The 14,125-nt window shown below is 29.6% G+C and overlaps 1 protein-coding gene across 1 annotated transcript in view; it reads right to left on the bottom strand.

Annotated features, from left to right (window-relative positions):
• LOC123008305 (protein unc-80 homolog) overlaps window positions 1-13,126 on the bottom strand; it is a 45,795-nt gene extending 32,669 nt beyond the window's left edge. Inside the window, exons 1-6 of the mRNA XM_044404094.1 lie at window positions 12,982-13,126; window positions 12,880-12,928; window positions 12,798-12,827; window positions 12,581-12,747; window positions 12,363-12,531; window positions 12,100-12,316 (exon numbers count right to left, since the gene is read on the bottom strand). Coding sequence (XP_044260029.1) covers window positions 12,100-12,316; window positions 12,363-12,531; window positions 12,581-12,747; window positions 12,798-12,827; window positions 12,880-12,928; window positions 12,982-13,073 — 724 coding nt within the window. The 5' untranslated portion in view covers window positions 13,074-13,126. The remainder of the gene's footprint in view (window positions 1-12,099; window positions 12,317-12,362; window positions 12,532-12,580; window positions 12,748-12,797; window positions 12,828-12,879; window positions 12,929-12,981) is intronic.
• Between the last annotated feature and the right edge of the window lie 999 nt (window positions 13,127-14,125).

Consider the following 14,125-nt stretch of genomic DNA (forward strand, 5'->3'; position numbering starts at 1 on the left):
TAGGTTTATATCAATTATCAGGAGTTTATTAATTTCCTCATCGTTGTTTGAAAAAATAACATATCCTTTACAGGAGAAAAGTGACTGATCAATTTTGTTTAAGTAATTTAATTGTAATGTAACCATTTGGAGACTTATTGTGTAGTCTGGAATGTGAAAATTACCACCATTTATCACATATAAACATTGACTTTCTTGAAAACTCCATTTAATCAGATTATAAATCCAAAATGTATTATCAGTGAATGTAACATTACTGATTACTGTGTTGAATTGCATATGTAAAAATATCAGGAGTAGAAAATACATACTATTTTTGTTCAAGACTTGTTTAGTTGAAAACAACCTAATTGTGACGTATTGTCGCAATTATGTATTAAATGACTTGTTATTGTAGATGAAAAAAAAAATGTACATCGATCAAGAATAATTTTCACTAAAAAAAATTTTCTACTCTACTTATGTAAATATTAGGGCTTTCAGAAGTAGAAAATTGATTTTTTAATTTCATCATTTAAATATTTTCATTATAGAACTCGGTCCATTTTCTTCCCAAAGTGGATGTTTTATAGTTTTAAACATAGTAAATAATATTAAAGTCAACTCCACAAATCGATAAATTTTTATTTAGTCAAGTTGACGGGCGACTTTAACAGTTAACAACAATATTGTAAATTTTTTATTTTAAAGTGTAACAATTTTCAACGGTTGATGATGACTCAAGGGTGCCGAAACACGTCCCAACTTGACTAAACAAAAATTTATCGATTTGTGGAGTTGACTTTAATATTACTTACTCCGTTTAAAATGAATATTTTAAGGGTATTTTATTGGTGATGTAGTTAAAGAGAGGCCACAAAGAAATTAATGATGTTGAACTAAAGACACAAATGGTTGCACTAGAAGAGTTTTAATTAAGTAATTCAACAATAAACGCATTTTTTTATTTTTCTGTAATTATATTACAAATTATGTATTTGAGACCAAAACAATTCTGTGAAAAATGCGACGGTTGAGAAAGCTAGTCCCAGTAGTAAAAAGTAAAAAGCACCCTGCAATTTCTCCATATTAATTAGACAATTTACCTCATCTAAGTATTTCTGAAAAAAAAACGCCATATACCGAGTTTCAGATTTACTAATAAAATTTAACAACCAGTGATTTGTAAAACCAAATTCGATAAAATTGAGTATATCTTTGTTGAATTTATTCTCATGTGGGGAATTTCGCTTCAATGGAAAAACGTTGTAAAAACAAGCAACGCTTTCGAGGATAATTTTCAATTTTTTTTTCCCAAAATCGTCCAATGTTTCAGAAAACATCACATAGCGTTGGTTCTCTTTCACTCCCCTAATTGTTTCCACTAATAAACCATAATTTCCACGCTTTATTTTTTCATTTCTTTGAGTCACGTTATTGTATCCTTCGTACAAATCAGCAAATTGTTGGATTAGTTCATTGGAGGTGTTTTTCATCCAATTTTTCATCCAATCATTGGGTTCAAACCATTTTATTTCATTATCAATAACGTCTTGTAACGAATCAATTTTTCTCATAAATCGAGGAAAACGTAACAGTAAAGTTAAACCAGCTGAATAATACGTCGAAAATAATAAACAAAAAATCAAAACACTTGTAAGGAGAAGTCTGATTGGGTTTGTATTCGAACGGGGAATTTTTTTAATAGAGCCTAGCGAAAATATTCTGATAAAATAAACCACGACAGTTAGAAAATTCCTTGAAGACATGCGACATGTAATAAAAGAACAGATAAATAAAGTCAGAAAATACAAGCAAACAGTTGGCTTGTAAACAATGAAAAATGAAGCTATAATTTGTCATTAATTGCGGTCTTGGTACTAAAACATGTCTGCAAACACGTGAATATTCAACGGTTTTTGCAATTTTGTATTTATAAACTGCTGGCACCCAAAAAGAGCAAACTGTCATATCGTTTTTATTTTCCTTAATTTTGCTCAAAGCCACGGCGTATAAAAAATCCCCAGAAAAATTTCGTTTTAAGAAATTGTAACTAACAGGCCATCCTTTTAACATTTCGTCCAACATTTTTGCCTCCATGCCATGATAAGTGTTTGTTGGTTTATTAAATTTCATAAAAGGAAAACAGTCGAATAAAACAACAGAAAAAGTTCGATTGAAACTAATTAAAGTGTTTGCAGGAGACCACTTTGGCATTTTGATGCCCATTTAGTGTCGGAAAAGTGGAGTAAAGCTTTCGTTTTTGTTCCAAAATACAATTTTTCTCTTCAATTATTATCAAATGTAAGTGTTGTAATTCAGTGGCTTCGTAAATTTTTCTCATTTTCAAATTCTTCGAACATTTGGTGATTAACAAAATGCGTGTGTGGGGTCGAAAATATAAATTTATATCAGTTATCAGAAGTTTATTGATTTCCTCGTCATTGTCTGAGAAAATAACATATCCCTTACACATGAAAAGTGATTGATCAGTTTTTTTCAAATAATTTAACTGCAATGTAACAATTTGTTTATATTGAAGACTTTTCGTGTAGTCTGCAAGGTGAAAATTACCACCACTTATCACACAAATGCACTGACTTTCTTTAAAACTCCATTTAATCACATTATAAATCCAAAACGTATTATCAGTGGTGACTACTGCGTTCATATTTATATGCAAAAGTATCAGAGGCAGAAAATACATTGTTTAGGACTTACTCGGTTGAAAACAAACTAATTTTATTGTAACAATACATTAATGACTTGTTATTGTGAATGAAATCACAAAATTATCACACGTTTAGTTACATACATAAAATATAATTTTCACTTAAAGTAGGTACTCTACTTATGTAAACACTAAATCTTTCAGAAATTGAAACAATTATTTTTTACAAGTACCTAAATATGAGGCAAAGCTGATTTTTTTTTTTTGTTAAAGTTCACAAAAACACATTCAAACCTCTTATTATGTTTGATTAATTCTTCGGAAATAACAGTTTTTATAACTATTTTTGGTACTAGTTCTAGGTACTAATTAAAACCAGTATTAGGTACTACTAATACTAGTACTAGGAGAATACTTATTTTAGGTACCTACTATTTTGTACTTTTTACTATTTACGAGAAATTAATAACTATTTTAGGTACTAGTACTAATACTAGAGACTAGTAACTAAAATAACTACATATCGACTCTCTCAACGAAAACTATAGTAACTCATAAAAATTATTTTTTAGTTAGGATGGCTTATGTAGGGCCAAAAATACAAAAACAATAAGAAAATTAAAAAAAAAATTTTTGAATAGAGTAATTGTTAACCAAAATTTAAACGTTCAGCAATTGTCAATAATATTAAACAGTTCTTTGATTTTTTTATTAACAATCAAAAATTTAATGCAATTTTTCTCAAAACTGTAATTTTTTGGGAACTGCACAAAAAAGTTTATTTCATCTTTTGAGTATTTTGAGGGTTACAAGATTATTACAAGTTTGAAAAAAAAATTGGTGGGTGTTATAGACTTTAAAAAAAAATCACAGACATTGTAAACAAAGCATTTTTAATATTTTGTTCATGCCTGACATTTGTACAATTGGTTTTTAATAAATTATCACATTGTTTACCCAATGACCCGGAAAAATCCAGTGAATGAAGCAAACAAATCAATTCCAATTGTGACAAATATGAAGTGTGGATACTTTTGCCTTTTGTCTGTTTTTTTCATACCGAAATCAGAATGCACTTACGATAAAAATATCAACTTCCTTATTAATTTGATTACACTCAATTTTGGGAATTCAGGTTGTGTCTATTTTGTTGAAGACTACGTCAGTTATGCGAAACTAATATCAAAAGCAATACAAAGCTTAGAAATAATTTCAGTAACACTGAACAATATGAAAATGTTGCAAGAATTGCCATACTCCTGTAACGGGTACATCATTTTGTGTAACAATGAAAGCACACTTTCGAGACTTTTTTCCATAAAAAATATAAATCTATACTTCAAGTCCCACAAACAAGTGCTTTTATTTATGGAAAATTCGACAAATGTTAATAGAGAGGAAATGAATGCTGCTTCAGAACTCCACGACTTGAATTTATTTCTCATTGAGATAATTCGGAACGAAGCGAATTTATTGCGTTCTTCAGATGAAAAAAACATCTTCAGGGTGATGTCCCTTCACCATGATAAAATCATCAGTGAGGGTTTCCAAATTCAAGAAGGATTTTTCAAGAAACAAGCTTGGATACCCGAAAAAGTTTTGAATCGTTTCAACAGAAACTTCTCTCTTGCTCTGTTTAACTGTCCTCCTTATGTTTTTTACAATGTTGAGATGAAAAGGTTTGAAGGAGTTGATATCAAAATACTAAACGAGATTGTAACAAAATGGCCAACTCAGTACACTTTTCTGACAACTGATAAGGATAGTTCTGAACATCTCTACATCAAAGCTGTGAAGAAAGTTGGTGATAACGAAGTTGATACTGCGATTTGTTCACCATGGTTGGAAGCCACTTATCAATTCAATGTTTCAAATTCAGTCCCATATACCATAAATTGTAGAACTTTGTTAATACATCGACCAGAACTTTTACCAAATTATAGTTTCATCTTCCAGTCACTTCAGCTAGACTTGTGGGCACTACACATCGTCATTTTAGTATTTTTTTCATTAGTATTTTTTCTTATATCAAATTTTAGCGACAAATTATGCAAAAGTGGGAGTTTTTTGAAGAGTGATTTTTCTTTGGGCTTGATTTACACTTTGCGGATGTTTTCTTTAGGTTCAATTGATCGCATTCCAACTCTTCAATTGTCTTTGAGAATATTGTTGAATAGTATGTCGATATTTTGCATGATTATTTCAGTTTATTATTGTGCCGGACTCACAATTTCTTTGCGATTCCCTCGTTTTTCCAAAAATATCAACACACTTCAAGATGTGGCCGATAGCAATATTAAATGGCTAGACCCCGACGATTATCTCAAAAACTGGATGTTTGAAACCAGTTCGGAGCTGCTTCAGCAACTATCAAACCAGTTTGAAATGCAAACCAACATTTCTGAATGCAACCGAAAGCTGCGTGATGGTAAACACGCATTGATGGTCCAAATCCCCCCCACTGATGAAGAAAGCTACGTTATGTTTTCTGAAATTTTGGATGATTATGGCCGAAATAATTTAAAGCTTCTCTCACAGAAAATCGCTTGCTTTTATTGCGTTTTTCCAATGAAAATAAATTCGCCCTATGTGGAGATTTTCAACACAGCGATACTTTCTTTCATCGAGTATGGATTTATCAATCATTGGTATGCACGTTTTGTTAATAGGAGAAAATTTCGATTTATGAAAACTTTTTTTCGCAAGTATTCGTTCGAGGTGTTTCAGGTTATAGATTTACAGAAACTTCAAGGGATTTTTTGTGTTTTGCTTCTGGGGCTTGGGCTTTCAGTCCTTGTTTTCTGTCTTGAACGTATTGTCAAAAAGTAGCACTTTTACCTATTTAATATTTAGTAAAATTTGTCATTGCACATTTGTTACTGGTGTTATATTTTCTAGTCTTCAATATTTTCCTAGTTATAAAAACTCAATAGTTTTGTACAAGATTTTGTGTGTATAGTTCCAAAACAATAAAAGTCAACAAAACATTCATAAAGGGTTTTTTGAAAATCTGGTTTGAATAAAAATAGTTATTTTTTGTTAACGTTGCCAAAAACAGTTATTTTACAAATAGGTTCTGGTCCCTAAAATGAGTTTTTTTCGGACTTGTTCCCAAAATAGTCCCTAAAATGAGATAAAACAAAAATTTTTGTTACAAAATCCAAAAAAGACTCATTTTAAGAATTTTTTGTGTCAGTTGGAAAAAGACTCATTTTGGGGTTCAAGTGTTTGTAAAATAGCTGTTTCTCATTCAAATTAAATATACAAAAATGGGGCTTTTTTGGACTTTGCTGCCAAATTTTCATTTTATTTTATTTTAGAAACCATTTCAAGAAAAAGTCCAAAATATACTCATTTTAAAGACTACAGTTTATCCGTAAAGTAAAATTATATTTTTGGAATAGTATACAACAATAGAAACGAATTTGAATATGTTTTTGAGAGCTTAAGAAAAAATGTTATTTGTAACCGATTGGTCCGAAAAATCTGTACTTTAGGTACTAGTAACCAAAATAACAGTTTAAATTAAAGCTCCCAAAAATACATTCAAAATTCCTATTATGTACAGTTAAGTTCTCTAAAATAATGGTTAAAAATAAAAATTGGGGCGAAATCCAAAAAAGACTCATTTTAAGAATTTTTTTGAAAAAATCCGAGGAAGACTCATTTTGGGGTCCAAAATGTGTTTGTAAAATAATTGTTTCTCATTCAAACTAGATATACAAAAATGAGTCTTTTTTGTACTTTATCCCAAAATTTTCATTTTATCTCATTTATGAACTATTTCGGGAAAAAATCCAAAAAAGACTCATTTTAAAGACTACAGTATATCGGTAAAATAACTATTTTTGGAAGAGTATACAACAATAGGAAAAAAACGAAGTTGAATATGTTTTTGGGAGCTTAACAAAAAATGTTATTTGTAACACTTCCTAAAAAGTTTCTGTGGAGTCATCTATTCCAAACTCGACTATTACCTCGGAAACAGTAACGATTAGTCCGAAAAACGGTATTTTAGGTACTAGTAACAAAAATAATAATTTTAGTTAAAGCTCTCAAAAACACATTCAAACCTCCTATTATGTATGGTTAATTTCTCGAAAATAATGGTTAAAAATAAAAAGATTTGGGACAAAATCGAAAAAAGACTCATTTTAAGAATTTTTTTGGAAAAATCCGAAAACATTGGCGTCCAATGTGTTTGTGTAAAATAGATGTTTTTCATTCACATTACATGCACAAAAATGGGTCTTTTTTGAACTTTGTTCTCAAATTTTCATTTTATTTTATTTTATTTCAAGAAAAAGTCGAAAAAACACTGTCCATTTTAGGGACTACAGTATATCCGTAAAATAACTATTTTTGGAAGAGTATACAAAAATAGAAAAAAAACGAAGCTAAATATGTTTTTGAGAGCTTAACAAAAAATGTTATTTGTAACCGATAGGTCCAAAAAATCTGTACTTTAGGTACTAGTAACCAAAATAACCGTTTTATTTAAAGCTCCCAAAAACACATTCAAACTTCCAATTATGTATATTTAAGTTCTCGAAAATAATATTTAAAAATAAAAAAATTTGGGACAAAATCCAAAAAAGACTCATTTAAAAAAAATTTTGAAAAAATCCGAAGAAGACTCATTTTGGGGTCCAAAATGTGTTTGTAAAATAGTTGTTTCTCATTCAAAGTAGATATACCAAAATGAGTCTTTTTTGTACTTTATCCCAAAATTTTCATTTTATCTCATTTATAAAGTATTTCGAGAAACAATTAAAAAAAGACTCATTTTAGAGACTATAGTATATCCGTAAAAGTATACAAAAATAGAAAAAAAACGATGTTGAATATGTTTTTGAGAGCATAACAAAAAATGTTATTTGTAACACTACCTAAAAAGTTTCTGTGGAGTCATCTATTCCAGACTCGGCTATTGCCTTGGAAGCAGTAACGATTAGTCCGAAAAACTGTACTTTAGGTACTAGTAACGAAAATAATAATTTTAGTTAAATCTCTCGAAAACACATTCAAACCTATTATTGTTTGGTTAATTTCTCGAAAATAATAGTTAACTTAAATGTGTGTACACAAAAAAGCACATTTTTGATTTTTTTGAGATTATAAAGATTCGGTATTTGTTTAGGTTGTTTTATAATTAAAAAACAGGAAATTTAATTTTTATTATAAAATTTCTAAAGCTGTTCACACTTTGAAAATTATTAAAATCATGTGTGTAACTAATAATACTTTGTTAATAAAATAAGAAAAAAAATTAAGTGTATCTAAAATTATTTGTTGAAGGTTTATTTCAGATAAAAGTTATGAGTCTTTAATTAGATTCATTTTATTACACAGTTACAGAAAAATATAAGAATGCATTTTTATTTCTACCATAAGCTTGCTTTTTTGGCCAAACGTTCGAATAAAAAAATTACAAAAGCGCTCAAATAACCAAATAGAAGTAAATAAATAGCTCCTAGAAACCTATTTATATCAATAGTGTGATGGTCCAAGTCGTCGGAATAAATCGAAAACATTGCTCCAAACCGAATGTGAGAATTATCATAAAACGTGATATTTTTTAACCAGAAACTGATTAACCCTTGTTCCTGAAACCTTGCATAGTATTTATCAAGTAAAACTTTATACGGGGAACGTTTTCGTATAGGAAAAACGATATAAAATTGTCCAAGACACTCTTTTAACACCATTAGATGTTTTCTCTCGTAATTGTCTAAATCCTCCGTGTCGGTCACGTACAAATTAGACAATTGTTTAACGATTCTTGCAACATGTTTACCCCTTTGAGGAACACCAAGATCTCCCAATTTCCTTATTTTTTCAGAACGTGCTTTTTTGAACGACTTTTTCAAATACGGTTCTTCTAACCATTCAACCTTATAATCAACCATATCTTTAATGGTTTTAATCGTGTCAGTAACTCGCGGGTTAGTCAAAGAACTGGTGATACCAGCCGAATAGTAAGTCGAGTAAACCAAACAAACCAAAAACCAAGTTGCTGCCAAAAGTCTAAGAGCGGTTTCAGACAATTGAGCACTTGAACCTCCAAGTGTCCACAAGCGTAACAAATAAAGAAAAGTGTCAATTCTACCGTCTTTGATAACACTTTTTCTAAACGCTTTATAAACGCGAGAAATGCGACGAATTGAAGTCCAAAACAGTACAAACATCGTGAGAGTTAAGGCCCAAACGGACGCGGGAAACGGCTGCCAAATGAACGTGAAAGCTGGAAGCAATCTCGGTTTAGGGACGAGAAAAGTGACACAAATCTGGGTTAAAGGATAAGTTGTGTCAACTTTAGATAAATTCTGTGTCATAAACCAGTATGAACACGAGGCCAAATCGGCTGATTTGTTGACAATTGTTTCAACTCCCAAATTCCATTTAAGAAAAGGTTGATCACTGTGGACAAGTTCGAATCTTTTGGGGCACTTTTGAAGTATGGTGTTGATAAGTTGAAATTCAACACCTCCAGTGATTTTATCACCCTCACCAACGTAGAAATATGGACTGCAGTTGAAAGTTGATACAACGAAGGGTTTGTTGTCTCTGCATGGAGTCCATTGAGGTTGAACTAAATCCAAAGGGTCAAACTCTAGAAATGTTTGGTTCCAAATCCAATTCGCCAAAGTTTTATTCTTGTAAATTGATTTAACACTGATTTTGGTAAATTTGTCACCAACCATTTGGATTTGTACACAAATAATATCAATGGCGTATATCATAGTAGCAAGGGAAAGTTTTTCAAAACTTGACACGGAATTATAAAAAATCAAAAATCTTTCATGAGGTTTAATTGTACCGTTTGTTTCCAAATCGTCCAAAATTAAGTTTGCAACTTCACTGACATTTTCAGTTGTTATTATGTATCCCGAACATATGTGCTCACTTAAAAAAATTTTTGAAATACTTAAATACTGAAAACTGGTGTTTGCTAACACAGTTGATATTATTGGATCAAATTCGGTATTATTCGAAATGTAATATATACAGTGATGATCGATAAATATAGCCTTGACTATTTCAAGGACAAAATATATTTCATCAACTTTTAAATCGTCTGAAAATTGTACAAAAATTAACAAAACCATAATGACCAACATATTACGTCGCAACTCATTTTGTTATACTTTTGTAAACCAAATCGAAATGACGTCAATGATATTTTTTTAAATGATATGTTACCTAAGTACTTATTTTTACAAATATAAATTACCTATTTTCCTTTTTAGTAAATCTTTTATTAATCTCATGGAAATGTTGCCTGCTTTTCTTGTTATACATTTATAAATATTTCAGTAGTCTTTTTGAACCACCCAATTATTTATTACTGTACGATATAATTAAATATAATTGTTTAGTAAATAGCTTAAAATGACGGAAAACCAGGTTAGTATGGTAAAAAAACATGTTTATGTGAGTTTTGTTTTAGTTTATTTTCACAGTAATCACACAAAAACTTTTTTATGTGTGTATACAAGGTGTTGAAGTTTCATGAGTTATTTTTATAGAATTTTACAGGCGTTGATACAATATTTTTTCTATTAACAAACTCGTTTGGGTGCGTTAACAGTCTAGTGTATTTTATATTTTTAATGTTGGCGATGTCAATTACTATAATTTGACTCTTGAAGTTTGGTATTTGACACCTATGGTATTTGCCAGTTGTTAGTCCTGGGGAAATGTTTTTATTCATATTGTTATATAGTTACATTCAGATAAAGAAGTAACACTATGTTTTCACAATTATCTCAAAATAAGTTACAAAATCACCAAATTACTTAAAAAGTGTTTTCTTTGTTCTTTTACAAAATTTCACACAACAGGGTCAAAAAACCGCTAAACTGAATCGTTTCCTAGCATTTTTAGTACGTTTTTCAAGCAGAAAAAAATATTTTGGGAAATTGCGTTAAAACAAAACCAAAAATTTACCAAATTAGAACAGAAATTTGTAATTTTATGCCCTGTTGTCGCAAGATTTCAGGAATTTAGTGAGTTTCTAGGTGAAAAATGCTCCCAATATCACGTATTTCAGAGCCAATTTTACAATTTTTTGCCTTGTTTGGCAAAATCTTTTTTATATATTTAGTTTCTTGATTAAGAAAATGTTTAAAACTTATCGAAATAACTGAAAATAAAACTTTTTAGACCTAATTTCGCAATTTTTTGCTTTATTTTGTCAAAATCTAGAATTTATTAAGTTCCTCAGAAACTTTTTAAATTCATCAAAATAATCAAAAATATTGAATTTCAGCAGAAGGAATTTTTGGATTCCCTACTTAATTTAGGTAAAATGTCACAAATTTGATAACTTAAAAAAAGCGCATTTCAGACTTACTTTTATAATTTTTTGCCTTATCATTTTGGAAAATTTTTTTAAATTTATTTAATTTTGCAGCAAAAATGCTCTAAAACCTAGAACGTAGGTACATAAACAAAAATAAGACATTTTAGACTTAATTTTATTATTTTTTATCTTGTTTTCACAAAATTTCCCAATTTTGGTGAGTTTTTCGATAAAAAACGCAACTAAATTTACAACAAATTCATTTTGGAGTCAATTTTGCAATTTTTCGCCCTGTTTTGGCAAAATATGTTTTGGTTTTTGGTAAAAAATGCTTTAATCTTATCTGACCTGATGTGATCTAAGCAGAAAAAGACTTTTTAAAATCTTACAAAAATATAAAAAATTTTAGCAAAACTTCAACAAAATACTTTCATTCTTTCAGCCGACTTTTGTTAGTTTCTCGCCGAAAAACGTTACTAAATTTCCTTTAATAGTGTTATTTCTATGTTTGAGTATTTAAACACGTTTTTAAAACAAAAAGCAAAGTTTTTTTCGAAAGGAAATAAAATTTCACATTTTGGAATGATTTGGATTTGGCGCGATATGTCAACTGTCAAAATCAACTTTTGATTTTGATATTTTTTTTCCATATAATTACAAAATTGCGACTTTTGTGAACGGAATGGTTTTTATAATAATTAAATGAGTGTCGCCAACTAAATCAAAAGTCCCTAAATTTAAAAAGTTTATTTTTATACAGCATAAAAACTCCAAAATAGGAAAAATAGTATATGCAATAGTTTGTTCTTCAACTTGCCACTACGCGGCTTGTATCAGAATTTTTTTATCTTAAATAATGATTGTAATATTTTTTGTATATTTTTCTTTTTTATTATTAGGTGTTATTTAATTTTCTTCACAGTTGTGAAGAAGACTAAATATTTTTTCCACAGATGAATTGAATACTTTTCTTAAATGAAAACGGTGTAAAAAATAAAAGGGGGATAAAGTTTCATGATAAAAATTAAAATCCATTAGTTAAAATCCATTTTACAGGTTATTTTTTTACTTATATTTTTATTGGTGTTATTTGTTAGTTAAAATTGTTTTTTTTTTGTTAACTAAAAGCTAAAAAACTACTCACGTCCTAGAAAAACGTCACCAAACTGAGTCTTCTGCTTCAGGTTTTTCCCCAAAAGGTTTTTAGGTTTAGGCTTGCAGTGAGAGGTGAAACACAAAGCCTCGGGATGTCGAAACTCCCACATGGCCTGCCATATTTTGAGTCCATTTTCCAACCGAAAATTTTGAAAATCCGATTCTTTCAAATGGTGGCACATTGGGGCAAATAAATATACAAAAAGCTGAAAAAAGTGCCTGAAAACGCGTTTATCACTGTCAAAAGCTTACTGTTATTGTTGGTATAGAAAACAAATAATAAAATGGAGAAGAATGAAAAATGCCCTTTTCAAAATCACTATCAGCGCATTCTTCTGCAGCGTCTAGAATAATCCAGTGCAAAGTGTACATTAGTTTTGTTTCGACAGCCCCCAAACTTTGAATATTTCCATCTTTCATTCTGAAATGTTAAAACTTGAAATAATGTTTTAGAAAAATCAGTTTTCTACCGTGTAAACAGTAAGTTTGCAGCAGAATGCATCACATGTGGAAGAGAGGCTTGAATTAGTTTCCATCTCGGTATCGAACGAATTGCTTCACATAAATCGGGTTTTAGGCCACTCTGTATATTCTGGACTAGCACTTTTTCAAATATTTTACACGCTTCTTTAAGTTCCTACAAGTTTTAATTAGAAATTTGTCCAATATTTACTTGGAAATTTTTACGTGGTGACCAGTCATTGAATGTTGACAAAACTGTAAACAATTTTAATAATAATAAAATATTATTGTTTTTTTTTGTTATTACCATGCATGATGCTTCGTGTAATTTTCCCAATTTTGGTTTAACAAATGGGCTTCAAAAAATATTATTTTTTTAAGTGAAATTTTTATAATTTCACAAAATTACCTGACTTGTCTCCATAAAAACACTTGAATGGGGATTGGGAGAGCTTCCTCGTTGAAACTGTTATCACTGGAGGATCTATCCGAGTCTGGCATCTTGATTTTGCACTTTTTTCACGAGAATTAAACGAAATTTCCGTGATTTTTTATTGCATCTGGAGCGAGAGATGCAGGGATGTAAGGTCTGGAATGAGCGCGCTCACATTTTGATACGTCTAGGGTGGCAAATATTGATTTGTTTACTACATCCCAGCCCCTTGCCCGAAAAGCGAGTTGAATATTTTCAAATTTTTATAGTAAAATTAGATAGAAATTGAAAAAAGAACATAAAAACTACTTTTAAATAATTAAAAAAAACAGCTTTATAATTATTAATAAAACAGTAATTGTTATAATTTTAGGTAGTGGTATTCTTGATTGCATATACTTTTAGTGTGAGTGAAAGAAAATAAAATTTACGATTGAAATTTTACATTGATTTAAATTTGGCGCGTCAAGATGAGTTTTGACGTTTGATATTTGACATCTATGGTATTTGACAGGTGTCAAAAATGTGGCGGGAAGTAATTTTTATGAAAAAAATTGTATTGAATATAAGTACCATATTCTTTTACGAGATTTCGCACATCAGAGTCAAAAAATCGATAAATTGAATCGCTTCTGTGCTTTTTTGTAGGTTTTTCAACGAAAAAAAAATATTTTGCAACATTTATTCGTTAAAAACAAACCAAAATTTATTAAATTAAAACAGAAATAACATTACGAGTATATTAGTATTTTTAAGTGTTTATAACCAAGTTTTTATAATAAAAACAAAGTTTTTTCGAAAGAAAATATAATTTGACTTTTCAATGGTTTAAAATTTGTTGTGTTACGTCATCTGTCAGAATGAGGTTTGACGTTTGGTATTTGACATCTATGGTATTTGACAAATGTCAAAAATGTGGCGGGAAATAATTTTTATGAAAAAAATTGTATTGAATATAAGTACCAAATTCTCTTTTACTACATTTCGCACAACAGAGTGAAAAATCGCTAAATTGAATCGCTTCTGGGCATTTTTGTAGGTTTTTCAACGAAAAAAAAAATTTTGCAACATTTATTCGTTAAAAACAAACCAAAATTTATCAAATTAAAACAGAAATAAT

Source organism: Tribolium madens, unplaced genomic scaffold, assembly GCF_015345945.1.
Source record: "Tribolium madens isolate multiple individuals breed KSU strain unplaced genomic scaffold, Tmad_KSU_1.1 Scaffold_3;HRSCAF=73;Tcas5.2_LG2, whole genome shotgun sequence".
Lineage (NCBI taxonomy): Eukaryota > Metazoa > Arthropoda > Insecta > Coleoptera > Tenebrionidae > Tribolium > Tribolium madens.